Source organism: Orycteropus afer, unplaced genomic scaffold, assembly GCF_000298275.1.
Source record: "Orycteropus afer afer isolate SDZICR_OR568_19922 unplaced genomic scaffold, OryAfe1.0 scaffold00312, whole genome shotgun sequence".
Taxonomy (NCBI): Eukaryota; Metazoa; Chordata; class Mammalia; order Tubulidentata; family Orycteropodidae; genus Orycteropus; species Orycteropus afer.
Genome location: NW_006921899.1, coordinates 2,897,033 through 2,916,434, shown reverse-complemented (window position 1 = coordinate 2,916,434; position 19,402 = coordinate 2,897,033). Strand labels below are relative to the sequence as shown.

Here is a 19,402-nt window from a genome sequence, read left to right as displayed (position 1 = left end):
ACTGGGTGGGTTCAAGCCACCAGCTTTTTGGCTAGCAGTTCAGTGCTTAATCATTTGCATAGCCAGGGACTCCTGTTTATATATATATACATAGGGTTTATGTATATGTCTATATTTCTTGAAAAATATTTCAGAAATAGTATTGTAATAAACCAGGTGTTATGTTGGCTACCTCTTCTTGCTCAAAGCTTACCATCCCCTGTCTTGCTCCATCCCTGTCTTCTAGGCCTTCACCCCACCCAAGCTCAGTCAGGAGGCATTGGTTGCGTACCTCTTCTTAGGTGCTGAGCCCTGTGCTGATACTAAAATGCTAAGGTTATAGTGGCACGGAAAAGGTCTGCCCTCCTGGAGCTTCTCCCGTAGTGCAGACGACGGACATTCAGCACTTAGAGAAATATTGTCATGATGTGTGCAGAGTGCTGCTGGCTGCAGAGGTCCAAGTAAAGGGTGCTAGCCCAATCGGGGCATCAGGGACAGCTTCACTGAAGAAGTAATATTTAACCTGATACACGAAAAACAGCAGGAGCTCCTAGGCTGATGGGAAAGAAAAGAGGGTTATACTGAGAAATAGCATTTGTGAAGGCTCAGAGCTACAGGAGACCCTGTTAAGAATTTTTAATTTTATTCTAAAGGCAATTAGCTAGTACTGAAGTATTCTAAGTAGAAAAGTGCATAAGTATATTTTTAAAGTACCACCTGCATGTATGTTTGTTGACATGTGGTAGCTTGTGTGTTTCTGTGATGGTGGAAGCTATGCCAATATTTCAAATACCATCAGGGTCACTCATGGTGGACAGGTTCCAGCAGAGCTTCCAAACTAAGACAGACTAGGAAGAAAGACCTGGTGATCTGCTTCTGACAATTAGCCAGTGAAAGCCTTATGGATCACAACAGAACATTGTCCATTGTAATGCTGGAAGATGACCCTCCAGGTTGGAAGACACTCTGCCTACATGCACAGTGACCAATACCACTATCATGAAGATGGCGCGGGACCAGGCAGTGTTGTGTTTTGTTGTATGTGGGATCACTGTGAGTCAGAGCCAACTCCATAGTAACTAACAAGAACGTATTTTTAAAGGCTCTCTCTGGCATCAAACTAAGGAATGGATGGAGCAGGGAAACTGGTTAGAAGGCTGCTGCAGTCATCTGATTAGAGATAATGGTGGCCAAGATTAAGTTGATGGAGAGAAGTAGACAGCTTTGAGAGATACTTCCAAGATGAATCAACGAACTGATTGTACTGGAGATGGGCCAGTGGTTCCTAGCCACCCTTCACTCTTTTTAAAACATTCTTTACTTAAGCCTTCTTTGATTAAAGGAATTGTTACTTGTCACCAAGTCACAAATAAGCACATAGAGCTAAAGTATTCAGATTAGGTTATTGGTGTTACAGGGAAAGACAGTAGTAGAATGGAAGGAGTCCAGTAGGTTACCCGCGTAGGTAAGTTTTTTTGCTCCAGATTTTCTCTGTGCGACTGCCCCGTCTCCAGTATATCAAGGAACCTAAAGAGCCCTGGTGGCACAATGGTTAAGTGCTTGAAAAAGTCAGTGGTTCACACCTACCAGCAGAAAAGACCTGGTGATCTGCTCCCATAAAGAGTATGCCTAGGGAAACCCTATGGGGCAGTTCTACTCTGTCCTGCAGGGTACTGTGAGTCTGAATTGAATTGACCGCACACGACAGTACAGCAGAAAAGGATACATTTAGTAAATTGTAGCGAGATATTGGGTGCAAGTGATTCTACACACCAGAGGGCCAGACTACGAGGCGTGGATGATCTGGCACACATTGGAAATCACTCAGCAGAACCTGGAATGTGGACTGTTCGGGATTGAATCATGTCCCCCAGAAATGTATGTCATAAACCCTGACTCCTGTGCCCAAGGTTCTAGTCCCTTTTGGGAATGGACTGTCTTTGTTGTATTAATGAGGCAGTATTAGTATGGCTCACTGCCATCAAGTTGGTCCCAACTTATAGCGACCCCTCCTTGGGTTTCTGAAGCAGTATGTCTACAGAAGTGGATTGTCCAGTCATCTTCCAAGGAGTGGCTGGTGGTTTTGAACCGCCAGCCTTCTGGTTAGCAGTCAGATGCCTTAGACACTATGCCGCTACACTATACAGCCTCTAGCAAATTACAGATAAATCAGGAAATTGGGCTGCCCTCATGTGTGATGTGTAGCTTAGTTTGTAAAATTAAGGAAAATAAAGAGGAAAGACAAAAGAAATGATAAACTAAATAGTCCCAAGCTTTAAACATTAAGAACAATAATTTTTTTTAATGGTTTACCCTTTGTCCTCAAATAGAGTGTAAAGCCATTGCTGTTAAATTCATTCTGACTCAGTGTCCCTATAAGACTGAGCAGAGCCACCCCATAGGGTTTCTGAGGCTGTAATCTGTACAAAAGCAGACTGCCACATCTTTCCCCTGTGGAGCAGCTGGTGAGTTCAAACACTGACCTTTCGGTTAGCAGATGAGTGCTTTAACCACTGTACCACAGGTCTCCTTCCAGATAGAGTGTAGTAGATGTAATGGACCAGTAATGAGTGGCCACCAGAGCCAGTGCTGTTGCAAAGAATTTTGCAGCAGGCAGCACTTGACACTGGTAGTGAGACTGATGAGGGAACAGTGGAACTAGAGCTGTTGTCTGGCCTCTTGGACACTATCTATAAAATGTACTAATGCTGTTTTCATATGTGTATCGTTTCAAATTATATTTCTGTTCTTTAGTTGTATCTCTAAATTGCTCTAAAATATCTTTTATCCAGAATGATTGGAAAGTTACTCCACCTTGTTACATTTCCTTGAGTGGGAAAATCTTGTTGTTTAAAACCTCGTTGAAATTTGTTAATATAAGAATACCTTCTCTACTATTTCACCTCACCCTGATGCCTTTATTGCAATTAGTTAGTTCTACAATCTTGTTGATGGTTGCTTTGTTTCCTCCACTCATTTGCAAGCTCCCTAAAAGAAGAGACCCAGCCTCACATCTTCTCTGTCTTCCAAAGCAGACTGGACACTTGCAGTACCGTAGTGTCTGTTGGTTCATTAGTTGATTATACCCTATGTCCTGTTTTTTAAAAAAATAGGACTGTAACAACGTGACTTGCTCTTTCTTTGATTGTTGAGGGTGTGGTCATGCTTGTCATTCCCAGCTACTTGTCTCTGTTATGGTTGTAGGATGCTGTAGATCCACAAAGTGTAATATACCTGGAAGGCAGGGATTATTGCATGAACATATTCCTATCCAAAGTACCCCACTCAACATGTGGGAGCACTCAGAAGTGTTTTTTAAAAAACACATGTCTTGGTGGAACCCCCAAGACTATGGCTCTTAGACACCCTCCAAACTCAGAACTGAACCACTTTACGGCCGAACAGCAGTCTGGGCTATAAAGTCAACAGTAACACCTGTGAGGAATGTGCTCCTCTGAGCAGTCAACCATCAGAGACCAAAAGGGCAGCATTTGCCCAAAAGCAAAATTCAGAAGGCAGGAAGGGGCAGGAAAGCTGGGTGAATAGAAACAGGGAACCCAGGGTGGGAGTGGGAGAGTGCTGACACATTGAGGGGACTGCATCCAAAGTCAGGAAACAAATCTCTGTGTGAATTGTTGAATGGGAACCAACATTCTCTGTAAACTTTCACCCAAACCACAATAAAACATTCAAAAAAATATTTGTAAGTCAATGAAAGCTGTTCCTGAGACATGACCTGCAGTGGGGATCATCATTTTAAATCTGTGGTAGAAAGCTGGTTTCTTGTATTAGCTTGACTTTTCCTTTAAAAATGAAGATGTTTAATGGGGCCTCTTAAAGGATTGTTATGGGTCAGAATGAACTGAAAGGCAACTAGAGAGGCCTCCCACCTGGAATTTTTTCAGCCGTAGTTTTTTTATATGTGTGTTTCTTTTAATCGTTCATTTTTTAACCATCCTTATTTTGTTTTTTTGGGGAGCTTTGGTGGCATAGTGCCTAAGGCACTTGACTGCTAACCAGAAGGCTGGTGGTTCAAACCCACCAGCCACTCCTCGGGAAGAAAGGTTGGGCAATCTACTTCCGTAGTGATACTTCCTGAAAAACCCAAGAAGGGGTCACTATGAGTTGGGTCCAACTCAACAGCAAAACAACAACAACAACAGTTTGTTTTTTGTTTTTATTTGTGATTATCCTGGAAATATTTGAATATAAATTACTTAAATTATCTTTTAATCTCAATAATACTTTTGGTTTTATTTGTGATTATCCTGGAAATATTTGAATATAAATTACTTAAATTATCTTTTAATCTCAATAATACTTTAGTCTTATAAATAGTCTCAGTCTCTTTGGGCAGATTTTTACATGCTTGCTTCATGTCTCAAAGTGCTTGATTTAGAATCAAAAATCATCAACACCTGTTTTTATTCTGAAGATCAGAGTATCGAGTATCTTCAGGTAGCTCTGAGATTGGCATTGCTGCGTCTTCTGGTAGTTCTGCGTTCGGCTTTTTGAGGAGGTTGTACCCAGCCAAGACAGTCTCTGCTTCCTGTACCCGTCACTTGTCTGTGCTTCTTTACTTCTGATGTGTTTCATACTCTTCCGCTACTATAATCTGTAAATCATTTTCTACATTAGAATTTACAAGGTAAAAATCTGGAATTTTGAAATGAGTTTGAAGAATGTTTTAAATGTTTTTCTTCACCAGGGAAAAGGCTAGCATGGTCATCCCTGAAGAGAGAGAAGGCAGAGATGAAACCAACCAAGACTTAGCAAGAGGCAGCACGTCAGCCAATGTCCCCGCCAACACTCGGAAAGCAGGTGAGCCTCACCCTCTGTCCGGCACTCCCATCGCCCACAAAGAACTGCGAGCTCCCATAGCTACTCGGCAGGGGCCTGATACATCTCAACAGACTCTTACGACTGGGTGTCAGACCCAGGAAAGGGCATCTGCTCCCATAGTCTCATTTCCTCTGCCATTTACTAACCTTTGGTTCTCCCTGGACCTAAGGTTCCTCCTCTGTTACAGCAGTGGGGTTACACTGCAGGCACTGCACTTTGGAAATGAGTAATGTTCCAAAGTCCTCACTGGTGGAGAGTCAGAATGTACTTGTTAATTTCATTGTGATGAAAACATAGTAACAAAACGTACACCATCCCCACAATTTCTGCATGTACAATTCACTGACATTGGTTACATTCTTCAGGTCTTGCACCAATTCTGGCTATCCTTTCCCAATCATTTTACTACCATTAGTACAGACTCAGTGCCTCCTAAGTGGAAGCTCCCCTTCTTTTCCTTTCTGCTTCCATTGGTAACCGCTAGTCATCTTTGGTTTCTGTATATTTGCTTATTTCATATAAGTGAGATCGTAACAATATTTGACCTTTTGCAGCTGACTTACTGCACTCATCATGGTGTTTTCAAGGTCCATCCATGTGGTAGTGTATATCAGGGTTTCATTTCTATTTTGGGCTGAGTAATATTACATTGTATGGATAGACCACATTCTGTTTATCCTCTCATTTGTTGATGGACTTGTAGGTGGTTTTCACCTTTTGACTGTTGTGAATTGTGCTGCAGTGAGCGTTGTCATGCAGGTATTTTTTTGAATTCTTCCTTTTCAGTTCTTTAGGATCTATACGTAGGATTTGGATTTGCTGGGTCATATGGTAATTCCATATTTAACTTCTCTGGAAATGCTAAACTGTTTTCCACAGTGACTGTACCATTTTGCATTCCCACCAGCAGTTTCTCCACATCCTTGGCAATACCTGTTGTGTCCTGGTTTTTTGTTTTGTTTTGTTCATCACAGCAATCCTAATGGGTGTGAAGTGGTGTCTCAGTGATTTGGTCTCCCTAATGACTAATGACTTTGAGCAACTTTCGTGTTCTTAATGGCCATTTGTGTATCTTTTGGAGGAATGTTTATTCGAGTCCTTTGACCATTTTTCATTTGGGTTGTTTATCTTTTTGTTGTTAAGGATACAGATTTTAAACTTCGTTATATTCCATTCTATGAGATTTCTTACTGAGTGATGTTACTTAAAAAGCTACTTTTTCTTCTTAGGTGGCCAGGAACAGAGTGATACACAGCAAAGTATAGTTGTAGACATGCGTGAGTTTCGAAGTGAACTGCCTTCTCTGATCCATCGCCGGGGTATTGACATTGAACCAGTGACCTTGGAGGTTGGTGATTACATTCTGACTCCAGAAATGTGCGTGGAGCGCAAGAGCATCAGTGATTTGATTGGCTCCTTGAATAACGGCCGCCTCTATAGCCAGTGCATCTCCATGTCCCGCTATTACAAGCGACCAGTGCTCCTGATCGAGTTTGACCCCAGTAAGCCTTTCTCTCTCGTGTCCCGAGGTGCCTTCCATCAGGAGATCTCCAGCAGTGACATCAGTTCTAAACTCACGCTTCTGACCCTGCACTTCCCCAGGCTCCGGATCCTTTGGTGCCCCTCCCCTCACGCGACTGCAGAGCTGTTTGAGGAGCTGAAACAGAATAAGCCACAGCCTGATGCAGCGGCAGCCATGGCTGTCACAGCAGATTCCGAGACCCTCCCCGAGTCAGAGAAGTATAGCCCCGGCCCCCAGGACTTCTTGCTGAAAATGCCAGGGGTGAATGCCAAAAACTGCCGCTCCTTGATGCATCACGTTAAAAACATAGCAGAATTAGCAACCTTATCACAAGACAAACTCACAAGTATTCTGGGGAATGCTGCAAATGCTAAGCAGCTTCATGACTTCATTCACACCTCATATGCAGAAGTTATCTCTAAAGAGAAGATGAAAAAATGAGCAATAGTTCTCATGTCCCCCGACTGTGCTGTCTAATGGCCCTTTGCCAGCTGGTATAGGTCATTATTAATTACTCGCTCAGCCTTCTATTCCCTTCCAGTGATTTTAATGATTCTTTGGTCTGTTTCCTAGGTCAGTGAAACAGAAGCCAAGAGTCTTCTCTGAACTTTGCAGCATTTTCACTTTCCCATGTCTGCTCTCTTCCCTCCCTGCAGTGTATATGCCTGGTTGTAGTATAGTTCATGTTAAAGTGACATGTGTCAGCATCAGATTAAGTTTCTACAAGTATTTTTAGAGGACTATTTTTGAAACGAGCAGAAATACGTGTTTCTTAAACACACTGAGAAGTGTGTAATCATGTTCTCCCGCTCGGCCTGCAGAGGGGCCTCTGGGAGACAGAGAAGGAAGCATCTCTTTCCAGTCCCCAACTAGTTCTCTCCCCACATTGTGCTCATTGGCCCATTTCTTCCATCTGTCTGCCTCTAAGAAAAATACATGGGGGCTGCCTCCTATTAATAAGACAGCCACCTCTACATTGGTTTTCTAATCACTTAAATTTGTGTAGCATGAACTATAACTTGATTGTTGAAAACCAGTGTTTTTAAAACATAAAATAAATTACCTGTTTACAAAATTTGATGGTGTGAGTGAAGGAGCCCTTAGGATACTTAGTTTTTACAGATAGCTAACCTCCTAAAAACCCGAGAGAGCTCTAAGGCCAAATGGCTACTTAGGGCATCTCCTAAGACTTCCTCTTTTCCCACCCTCTCCCCGTGTGCTAGAACCACTAGCATTGGGTCCCTTGGGAACAACACAAGCTCACCCTGTTTTGGATTCTCCACTACTCGCATTGTCTCTGCAGGAGAGCTCTAATGTGAGCAAGTGAGTGACCCACAGAGCTGTCACGCTTTGATTTTCCTGCTTGAGTTGAGATAAAAGGACTATAAGCAAATGGAAGATCAGTGTGTCAAATAAATTAAAAGCTTCCATAAAGAAAGTCTCATTCTAAACCTTCTGATTGATTTTGTTCAACAAACTACACGACACTCATAGCATCTTGGTGCAGTTTTAACACTTTTACATCTAAGCATTATTAATTTAAGTGGATTCATTCTTTAGTAATAAGTAGTACATTTCCTACCTCAAGCACTGATGAAAACATAGTGCTGCTGGCCGTGTCACACAGTTTAACTTGTCACTGTGTCAGCCATCTTTTTGTTTGTCCCACTGATGAACTTAGAATATACAGTGGACCATGTAGCTCACACTTGTCTTGAACAAAAAGTGTTTTTAGCTGGCATTTCCAAGCTGTTTCTCTCATATTGGCTTCTAGGTTTTTTTAGTATTTAACAGTATGTATGGGGTTTTAATTCAATACAAGGATACTTGGGGGAATGAATTGTGGACTGTCAGTAACCCGATCAGTTAATAGAACTCTGCAAAGGAATTTGGAGGGGAAGGCAGAAGAGAAGAAACAAAAATTAGTTTAAGGTAGAATAAAGATCTGGCTCCTAATTTTATTCCAAAATTAAAAGTTTATCGTCTAGAATGGAAAACAAAAACATTGAGTGTAAATATTAACATTCACTTTGGTGTTTCTTTCTTTATGGAAGAATCAGAGTTAAAAATACATTAAAACAGACATACCACTTCAGATGGTACTAGTAGCTGTTCTAATTGTTTTACCTATCTTGGCTCTTCTGTTCATAGCATATAATTTCTGGTTTTTTCTTGTGTAATTGCGTCCACCTGCCTTTCATTGTATTATTATATGAAATGGAAATCTTAAAGTCCATGTAAGAATTTCATTCCAAGTTCAGTTTTCCTAAAAAGCTTTATGAGTTGTTTTTCTAGCCACCATTTTGAACAGGTCTAGGTATCTCGTGCAGCATAGATAACTGTCTCAGTTGTATTTAGCACCCATGTCCCTTGGCTCTGGAATTCTGCTGCTTGTTGTTGTACCTGGTAGACACCTGCAGACAGGTACACTAGTTCTTGCCCATTGGAATTAGGAGAGAGAGTTTCTGATGAACTAAAAATGGTCATTACGGGCCACAGGCTCTCACTGCCACTCTTTCTTCCAACTAAACTAATGTATCCTAATGTATTTCCAGTTGCGCAAAGCTTTTAATACGTTCATCAAGTACTTACAAGTTTTTTATCTAAGACTCTGGTAAAGGAGCTAGAAACGTTCACAGCTGCAGAACTAATGTATTCATTCCATTATTCTCTAGTATCATTAATTTTGCTTTTTCTTTTAAAAGAATATCTAATTTACTTAAGACCTCATTTTTAGGTTTCTTAAAACCTTTTTTTAAAAGCTAGACCAATGTTACTCTTCTGTTTTATAAGTTTTTGCATAAAGAATTTGAACATGAAATACTATGGGAAATCTTTTTCGGTTTTCTTTGTTTAAATCATGTTATTTATCTTAAAATTATACAAGAAGAAATCATTTTTAAGGGTTGCAATAAATAATGTTCTTTTTGGCAGTTAGTGTTTTTCCTCTGAGGCGTGTGGACTGAAGGTCTGTCTCCGTGTGAGTGCATGCAGCATGCAGCTTCCCAGCTCTTGAGGGACTGCAGTCATTGTCTCATCCATCAGCCAGTTGTGACGGTTGTGACGGTTGTGACGTGGAGGGTTAAGTCCAGCTTTGGTCGTGTTGAGACAATGGAGAGCAAAGAATGAGTGAATGGCCTTCAACAGCAAAACCTGAACTCAAGCAAATCTAAAGAAGGGTGGGAGGGAGGAGACGTTGTTGGGCTTTGCTTTGGTTTTATAATTTGATTTTCCCTTGGCTCAGAAAACTTCTTTAGGGAAATTTCCTTCTCTTGTGTTCAGTTTAACCTAGAAAACCCAATGTTTTAGGAAAATGCTTTTCTCAGGCTTGAATATATAAAAATGTATCCAGGCTCTGATAGGGATTGTCATTTTTCTTCATTATTTTGCTTCCTGTTTTGATTTGTAGCTATTTCCTGTCTAATTTTGAACTTCAGCACTTAGCTTACCATCTTATAATTGGGCTTTTGGTGGCCTACATGACTATGGTTTTTAATTTAAGGGTGTTTTGGTCAAAATTTGAGTGTGAGGGAGACAACTGATTTATATCAATTGTAACAGAGTTGTGTATTTGTGTGTTTTTAAGAAAATGTATATTATTCAATATTTCCCATAACATTTTATGGGCAAAGTAAAAATAACAATGTACGTATGTTACCAAATAACAAAGGATGTATGTTACCAGCAATGTGTTGGTAAATGTAATGTAACATTCAGAGGATATTTTTTTCTTTTTGGTTATGCAGAATAAATTATTAAAAGTGGAAGTGATCTTTGGACCACTGCTTTTGATGGTTGACTTGCTTCATCATGCATTTCTAAGGCTTCCATGTATTTTTCTTGCGGTCGTTTTGCCCTTGCTGCTTTTCATTTTGTAGCGTATCTCCTTAAAAGAAGATGGAAAAAAAAAGATTCTTCTTCCAAAAATGCTCATTTGTTGGTATGTGATGAGTGTGGGTAGGCACAGTGCCTGAGACATCTTAACAAAGGTGGTTTCCTGCCACCCCTCCACTCATACATTTTTGTTTCCTTAATGTCAGAGGTGGAAAAAGTGATTTCTCCTTTTGATGCATCTGGAATGTATTGTAATCTCTTAATTGCTAATTGACTCATTTTAATGATTTAATTATGTTTGCTTCTGCCTTAAAATGTGGAACTGTATCCCTTTTTAACAAGGTGTAAGGTTATTTCTCAAAATGTTTTAATGTCTTCAGTAAAGACTTTGGTAGGATAATGAACCTTTCTTAGTAGTAATATAACTCATTTGCTGAGCACTTCTGTATTATCTCATTTAATCCTCATAACAAAGCCTAAAGTAAGTGCTATTAGTAGCTATTTTACAGTGATGAAACAGAAGCACAGAGAGGTTAAGTAATTTGTCTAGATACATCCAGGAGCAAATGGTGGAGCCCAGGGAGGCTGACTTCCAAGCCCTTGATGACTGTTGGGGACCATGGTTTGTGTCTCCTGGCTTGCATCTGATTATAGCTATGTCGTACATAAAGCAGGTTAGTTTGTTTTGATACCTGTTAGGTATCAGTGTCAGGAGCAAGACTGCAAAGCATGGAAATAGGGGCGAGAATACGGAGCACCCTTTCCATTGTGTTGGGTGTTGTCTGGTCGGCTGCAGTGCCTGGGGACTATCTAGGGGTATGTACCATTTTCTTATGATTAGGAAGGCTGTTCCGTAACTCAGAGGTACAGGTCAGCTTGTAGGAAATGGATACCAATGCCAGTGGTTCTTGGCCAGTAGCATTGCAGAGGTTATTGCCTGGGTGGGATGTGAACCAGTTTTACATTTACTAGCAAATTTATTTCTGCATTCTTTTGATGGGCCAGCTGTAAATCTCCTCATGCTCAGGTTGTCTTTTGAACCAGTCTTAGCATCTTACTGGTTTCCTCATTAAGTTGAATAAAATCTTTGACTTAGGTTTTTTTATATTTATCTGAGAGTCGTATTTGTAACTTTTGAAAATGAATAGTATTGTCAACATGATCTCCCATAAAATGCTAAATACATATTTCCTGTCTCATCCATCGTAAAGGGCGTCCCTGGGTGCCTGAGCACAAATCAAATGGTTAAGCATTCTGCTACTGGCTGAAAGGGCAGTGGTTCAAACCCATTGAGATGCATCTGGGAAGATAGGCCTGGTGGTCTCCAAAAGGTCACAGCCTTGGAGACCCTATGGAGCAGGCCTCCTCTGCACACCTGGGACTGCCAGGAGTCAAAGCCAATTTGGCAACGAGCAGCAACAACACACCTTAAAGTTGAGCCTTGTAAAGTAGATGGATAGCGTGTGTGTTTATGTGTGTGTATGTGCGGTGCACACGTACACACATACTTACATGTATATAAAACTCATAATCTGACACTAAGATGTTAATATTAAAAATCATAGATTGACGTAAAGTACTAATTTTAACAACTAGACTCTTAATTTTAAGGTGCTGGCCGATTGCTCAGCAGACCTTTGTCTCACCCAGCCACAGAACATCTACCCGGGCACCTTCTCTCAGCCCATTGACCGTCAGCACCTACCGGGCACCTTATCTCGGCCCATTGACCGTCAGCACCAGAAACCGATCCAGAGTGAGGAAGAGGAGGGCTTCAGGTATTGCCCGGGATGCCTTTGCTGGGATGTGATTCAGATATGTCTACATCAGAACACTGCTCCCTGAAGCCTGGGAGGAAAGTAAACAAAATCAACTGTGATTCCCAACCAGGGGATTTCCTGGGATTCGTGGCACAGTGAGTAAAGCTGGTTTTATGAAGTGGTGGCACAACTTATTTGAGATGGCAGGAATCTGTTCCTGTGATAATCGTCGTTAGAGTTTGATGTCAGAGAATAACTGCACTCAAGAAGAGATTGGCCTCCCGGGGCCACTGTGTTTCTGGGAAACTTGGGAGAGAAGGTGGGTTAGTGGCCTGGAAAAGCATGACTGGCCAGCTTTGTTTATGGTTGTGGCACATTTATTGCACAGCACAGAGGGCTGTCTGGGTTTGATGCTGTAACAGCATATACCATCAAGGGGCAGTCAGTGGACAGAAGGGAAGAGCAGAAAATGAGCAAGTAGAATAATAAAAATGCCACAAAACCCTTTGTTGTCAAGTCAGTTCCAACTCACAGTGACAGAGCAAAACTCAGGAGAGACTAGGACTGCCCCCACAGGGGTTCCAAGGATGTAATCTTTATAGACGCAAACTGACACATCTTTGCTCTCACGGACCGGCTGGTAGATTGGAACTGCCAGCCTTTCAGTTAGCAGCCAAGCGTTTAACCACTGTTCCACCAGGGCTCCTTAAAGGGTGCCACAGGTTTAAGTACTGAGGCGGGCAAGGAAGGAAGTCATATCCAGGTGTGGGGGACAGTAACACCTCAGGGAGAATTCAAGATGAGTCTTAAAAGAATGAATGGGATTTCAGCAGAGAGGAGGGGAGGGTGCCTCTTGGTCCAAGGCCACCACTTCAGCAAGAAGCAGGTGGGAGATGGAATGTAGTGTTTAAAGAAGGATTGTGGATACTAGGAGTGATCCATTGGATCATCTTGTGGAAGTCCTTTAAGTGCTAGGCGGTGTTGGAAACCAAGAAAAAGACCCCAAAAAACATGATTGCAAGGCACCTGTTCTAATTACAGTTAAGAGATGGCAAGGCCTCTCCTACAGTTGAATGCTTGTTTGGTTCCAGCTTTGTGTTCTGGGGCAGAACGTTGCCCCAGCAGAGTGTTTACTAACCTGTTTCCCTAGGATAATGTTTTGCCCTAGGAATAGTATACCTTAGAAACCATTCTTTAGAATCATGTACCTTAACAATCATATTATGTTTTAGAATGACACAGTTTAGTGATTATTTGCTGTTTTTGTAAGAGATACTAACCCAGCTAATCATCCATTACTTTCAGGCATGGGAAAAGAGTAAAATTTTAACTTTTAGAGAATACTTGGTTGTTATAAGGAAATACGTGATTGTATTGTAAAAGAATATTTGATTGTATACTTGATTGTAATAGGGAAATTCCAAGAATAATGATGTAATCTTACACTTACGTATAGAAAAGCAGGACAGATGCATCAAGATCACTCTTGCAGAATATGCAGGGTGTCTGCCTGGCCTCCATTCCTTTTAAAAAAACCATTAATTCTTTCACGTCACTTCATTTCGTGACCTGTGCGGTTTTGCTGGACACAGCAAGACAGAGGAGTTTGTTCTTACTTCAGCAGAAGAATGAAGGTGTTTAAGCCGGGAAAGGATGTGGCCAAGGAGTCTGTAGGCTTTGGTCCAGCGAGATGAGTCTGGAATGGAGAGGAACTGAGCACTTGTCGCGTGTGAATGCTCGGCTGGGTACCTGGCTGCTACCTGTTTAAAGGAGAGAGGGCCTAGACCTTACTGAAGATGAGGAGACTAAGACTCTGCCAGATTAAGAAATGGACGTCACACAGGAAGTAAATGACAAGGATGGGATTCCACCGGCAAGGCCTGTTTTCTCCTTCTGTCACCTTGCTACCTAAAACCAAAACTGAACCCATTACCATAGAGTTGGTTCCAATACATACATGCAGACCCTATGAGCTAGTTACAGAGAAGAACTGTGCCGTCGGATTTTCCTGGCTGCAGTCTTTACAGGAGCAGATCACCAGGCCTTTCTTCCATGGCACCAATGGGTAGGGGCCAACCACCAAGGTTTAGGTTAATAGTCAAGCACCAACCATTTGCACCCAGGACCTTCCTGCCTAGAAAGGAGGATTTCAGAAGCTGTTGTGACCATCCAAGCATAGGTAATGAAGCCAACGCATAGGACAATAGCTTCGGAATGGAAAGGGCATAAACTGAAGAAGCTTCAAAGAGGGACAGTCTCCAGAATGCAGCTATGGAAATCCATGTCTAAGGAGAATAAATAGCACCTAACTTTTAAGCCTGGGCTTAAGAAATAATGATGCTGTGAACGGAAGAAAGAAGTATGGTTTTGACGGGTTGATTTTGAGTCAGTAGAAGCCAGTCTCAATTCAAGATGTGGTAGACATCTGCATGGAAGTGAGAATTGAAGGTGTCCAGTAGATGAGTGGTTAAGGCAGATACAGATGGAAGGACTAACACAACATCAGCATATGCCCAGATTTAGGGACTTAGAAGGCAGGAATATTAAAGAAAAAGAATCGGAATCATGCAGAATCAGAAGCAGAAAAGAACTGCAAGAGGATGGCCCACAACATCAGTTACAAAGAAGTAGAGTGGGGACAACTGGTGGCCTCAGGATGAAGGATAGAGGGCCCTGGTCGGCCTGAATAATAGTTCCAGGCAGTCTGCAGCCACATGTCAGACTATGAGGGTGAGGAAGCCACGGGGACAGTGAGGACGAAGAGGGAGAATGGAGCAAGTCAAAAGGCGACCAGGAGGAAGTTGGAGCATGGAGCGGGAGAAAGAAGGTGCCAAAAAGAGAACAGATAATTAACGGAAGTAAGGCCAAGTCTCCGACAGACAGTGGGGAGTGGGTTGCTTTGCCTCCTCCCACACCTACAGACAATCGCTTTTTCTTTTGATTTGCTTCTTCTTAAAGACCAGCATTGTTTGACCACATACCCCCGCCTTGGAACGGAACTGGCAAGCCACAATAAAGACACAAAAGAGTCCTTTTCTGAAGCCCTCGATCTTAATAACAAAATCCTGATATTTGGCAATGAGGTCTACTTGCCTTGAAGCTGGCAGGGGAATGGATTAGAACCCTCTGTGTGAGTTTTATTATTATATAAAACACCCCCTTCATCAGTTTGTGAAACAAACAAAAACTGATGGCTAATGTCTGCAAACTGGAAGCTGATGTTCAGCAGCTCTGACTAGCCAGTCCTGGGACTTGCTAAGGGCTTTTATTTTTGGTCCTTCTGAGCTTACTGTAATTGGGGCGGCTGAGTTGCTATGGTGACTTGTTCTCAAAACAGAGCACTTTGCCTCAATACATTGAAACAGTGGATAAATCTGTTTTATGTTGACTTGATCGTGACACTAATTCTACTTGAAACACCCCCCCATGCTTCCATTAGGACTCATGTGTAGGAATTTTAAACCCAGGCCAAGAAGGCATTGGCTGGAAGAATTGCAACTTTGGCTTTTTAGACCTGGGCCTTGGCAATTCGTACAACTGAAGGCAGTTGGCTCACAGCCCAGAGCTGCAGGATGGGGGTGTATTGCAGCTGGGGGAAGGTTCACCATTGGAGCAGTGATGTGGTTAGTTGCTCCAGTGTGGGCCTGGGCTGAAAGTTATGACTCATTGCCCAGGATGGACAGGATGGACTGGAAGCTCAGCTGCTGCTTCCCACTGCTCTTGCAAAGCTAAGGTCTGCCCTTGAGGTGTGGGAAGGCAGACCTCAACTCCAAGACATGGCATGGCGCTCCCGGTCTCCACCAGGAGAGGGCACCCTTGAGTCATGCTTCCCATGTTACTTCCGCTGGAATCCTCAGATAATTTAGGCATTTGACTGCTAACCAGAAGGCTGGCGGTTCAAACCCACCAGCCAGTCCTCAGCAGGAAGGTTGGGCAATCTACTTCCGTAGAGATACTGCCTCAGAAACCCAGGGAGGGGTCGCTATGAATCGGAATCGACTCAAAGGCAGTGAGGAGCTTAACACCACAATTCAAAAGCATAAATTCTTCTTCAGTCTTCCTTATTCATTGTCCAGCTTTCAGCTACATTTGAGATGATTGAAAATACCATGCATTAGGTCAGGAGCACCTTAGCTTTCAAAGTGACATCTTTGCTTTTTAGCACTTCAAAGAGGCCTTTTGCAGCAGCTTTGCCCAGTGCAATAGGACAATTGATTTCTTGACTGCTGCCTGCCTCTATGGGCATTGGCTGTAGATCTAAGTAAAATGAAATCCTTGACAACTTCAATCTTTTCTCCGTTTATCATGATTTTGGTCCAGTTGTGAGGATTGTTGTTTTCTTATGTTGAGGTATAATCCGTACAGAAGACTGAAGTCTTTCATATTCCTCAGTAAATGCTTCAAGTCCTCTTCACTTTCAGCAAACAAGGTTGTGTCATCTGTATATCGCAGGTTGTTAATGAGTCTTCCTCCAATCCCAATGCCACATTCTTCTTCATATAGTCCAGCTTCTTGGATTTTTTGCTCAGCATACACATTAAACAAGTATGGTGAAAGGATACAACCCTGACACACAGTTTTCCTGATTTTAAACCAAGCAGTATCCCTTTGTTCTGTTTGAAATACTGCCTCTTGGTCTATTTACAGGTTCCTCGTGAGCACAATTAAGTGTTCTGGAATTACCATTCTTTGCAATGTTACCCATATTTTTTTTATGATCCACACAGTTGGATGCCTTTGCATAGTCAATGAAACACAGGTAACCATCTTTCTGGTATTCTCTCCTTTCATCCAAGCTCCATCTGACATCAGCAATGATATTCTTCAGTCCATGTCTCCTTCTGAATCCCACTTGAATTTCCAGCAGTTCCCTATTGGCTGTTTTTAGATTATTTTCAGCAAAATTGTTCTTGCATGTGATATTAATGATATTGTTCGATAATTTTCACATTCTTTAGGATCACCTTTCTTTGGAGTACACATATCAAGCACATTATATATGAGGAAAGTAAATGATAATTAAAAAGGAAAGGAAGAAAAGACCAAAATGGATGTCAGAAGAGACTCTGGAACTTGCTTTTGAATAAAGAATAGCTAAAGCAAGTGGAAGAAATGATGAAGTAAAAGCTGAACAGAAGATTTCAAAGGGCAGCTCAAGAAGGCAAAGTAAATTATTATAATGAAATGCGCAAAGACCTGGAGTTAAAAAACACCTGGGATTAGAAGAACACACCCAATGTTTCTTAAGCTGAGAGAACTGAGGAAAAAAAATTCAAGCCACGAGTTGAAATACTGAAGGATTCTATGGGCAAAATACTGAATGATGCAGGAAGCATCAAAAGAAGATGGAAGGAATACACAGAGTCTGTACCAAAAAGAACTGGTCGATGTTCAACCATTTCAGGAGGTAGCATATGATGAAGAACCTTCGGTATTGAAGGAAGAAGTTGAGGCTACACTGAAGGAACTGGCCAAAAACAAGTCTCCAGGAACTGACAGAACACTCCTTGAAATGTTTCAACAAACAGTGTAATACTGGAAGCACTCACTTATTTATGCCAGGAAATTTGGAAGACAGCTACCTAGCCAACTGACTGGAAGAGATCCATATTTGTGCCCATTCCAAAGAAACGTGAACCTTGACATGGGAGAGAAAAAGTAACCGCCTGACACCCAGCATGACTCACAGTAAACAAAGGAGGAGAGGTTGATGGCCCCTTATCACAGCCAGAGAATGTGCCCCAACACTTAGGGTGGGTCAGCCTGGAAGTTACAGCCTTTCATTGGTCGGTAGGTCGGAGGCATTCTTTTTCTTTCCCTAAGGAAGAGGGGGCTTTTGAAGGAGTGTTTTGAGTTTGTTAAATAGGATCAGTGACTCTAAAGGAGCTCTAGTGGCACATTCAGCTGCTAGCCAAAAAGGTCAGCAGTTCAAACCCACCAGCCACCTCATGGAAGAGAAATGAGGCAGTGTGCTTCTGTAAAGATGTATATGCTTGGAAACCTTGTGCTGACTTCTACTCTGTCCTACAGGGTTACTATGAGTCGGAATCGACTGGATGGTAGTTCGTTGAATGCTGATCCAGGAGGCCTACTGGAACAGTGGTTAAGTGCTCAGTTTGGTAACCAAAGGGTTGGTGGTTCAAACCTACCATCTGCTTCTCAGGAGAAAGATGTGGCATTCTGCTTCCATAAAGATTACAGCCTTGGAAACCCTATCGGGCAGTTCTACTCTGTCCCACGGGGTCACTGTGAGTCAGAACCAACTGGAAGGTGATGGGTAGGTAAGGTAACACTGACCCTCAACTGGTGACTTGTATTGGGAGTTGAGTCATCTGTTGCTGTCCACCTTCCTTTTTGCAGCAGACAGAGAATGGAGAGAAGCAGTGGTGATAGGGGAAGCACAGGTGGGCACCATGTGGAGTGGGGGAGAGTTGGCTAGCAAATGAGAAAGCAGCTCCTTGGGTGTACCCCACACACGCAACAAGCAGCCCCAGGAGAAGGCTTGTGCTCTGATACTCATATTCCTGTGGTGGCGAGTCAGGTCAAGTCAACAGCATGACTGAGCCAAGAGCTGTGCCGTAGGGCTGTGCCGACAAACACGCACGTGAAATGACTCAACACTTGGAACCCAGCATACAGCCAGTCATTTACTTTGGGGAACGTGTGTACATATGTGTTTGGATGGCAACAATTAAGAAACGAAGTCGCTGGGAGGGGTGGTCCATCGAAGCAGGAGCAGGGATGAGGGGAGGGATGGCCCAGACCATTTTTAGTGTAAACAACCTCTACTGGGAAAATATGAACAGGTGTGTATGCAAGGACACACTTAGGGTTTTTATCTGAAAAGCATGTGACCTTTTCCTCCTTTTAGGTACTTACCGAAAAAACAAAACTCACTGCCATCGAGTCGACTCATAGCAGCCCTTCCTTGGGTTTCCGAGGCAGTATCTCTATGAAAGTAGATTGCCCAATCTTCCTTCTGAGGAGTGGCTGATGGGTTTGAACTGCCAGCCTTCTGGTTAGCACTCACATGCATTAGGCACTACGCCACCAGAGCTCCCTTTAGATACTTGGTGGACTAGAAAAGGGACTTGGCCTTCTTGCTGTTGTTACCTGCTTGCTAATACCTGCTTCTGCCTGTGTCAGAAAGGTCTGAAGCATTTTCCCTTCTACCTCACGTAGGACCAGCGTATGTCTGTCCCTGCTGCTGTCTTTTGGTGAACAAGTTCAGTGTCAAGATCTAAGAGATTTGGGGAGTTTAACTGTCTCATTAATGTCAGAAGGCCTTGTCTTAATCTCCGGCTCACTCAAATCTGCCCCCAATTACAAGTTTGTGTGTGTGTGTGTGTGTGTGTGTGTGTCTTTCTGACCCTCTCTGGTTCTCTATATACTTTGCAGGTCCTGGCCGGAATAGCTCATCTCACATAAAATGTCTATCTGTGTCCTTAATTTCCAAAACCAAAAA

At 42.5% G+C, this 19,402-nt stretch overlaps 1 protein-coding gene across 1 annotated transcript in view; it reads left to right on the top strand.

Annotated features, from left to right (window-relative positions):
* ERCC4 (ERCC excision repair 4, endonuclease catalytic subunit) overlaps positions 1-6,784 on the top strand; it is a 36,210-nt gene extending 29,426 nt beyond the window's left edge. The window contains exons 10-11 of the mRNA XM_007951811.1: positions 4,688-4,800; positions 6,051-6,784. Coding sequence (XP_007950002.1) covers positions 4,688-4,800; positions 6,051-6,784 — 847 coding nt within the window. The remainder of the gene's footprint in view (positions 1-4,687; positions 4,801-6,050) is intronic.
* Positions 6,785-19,402: the final 12,618 nt, after the last annotated feature.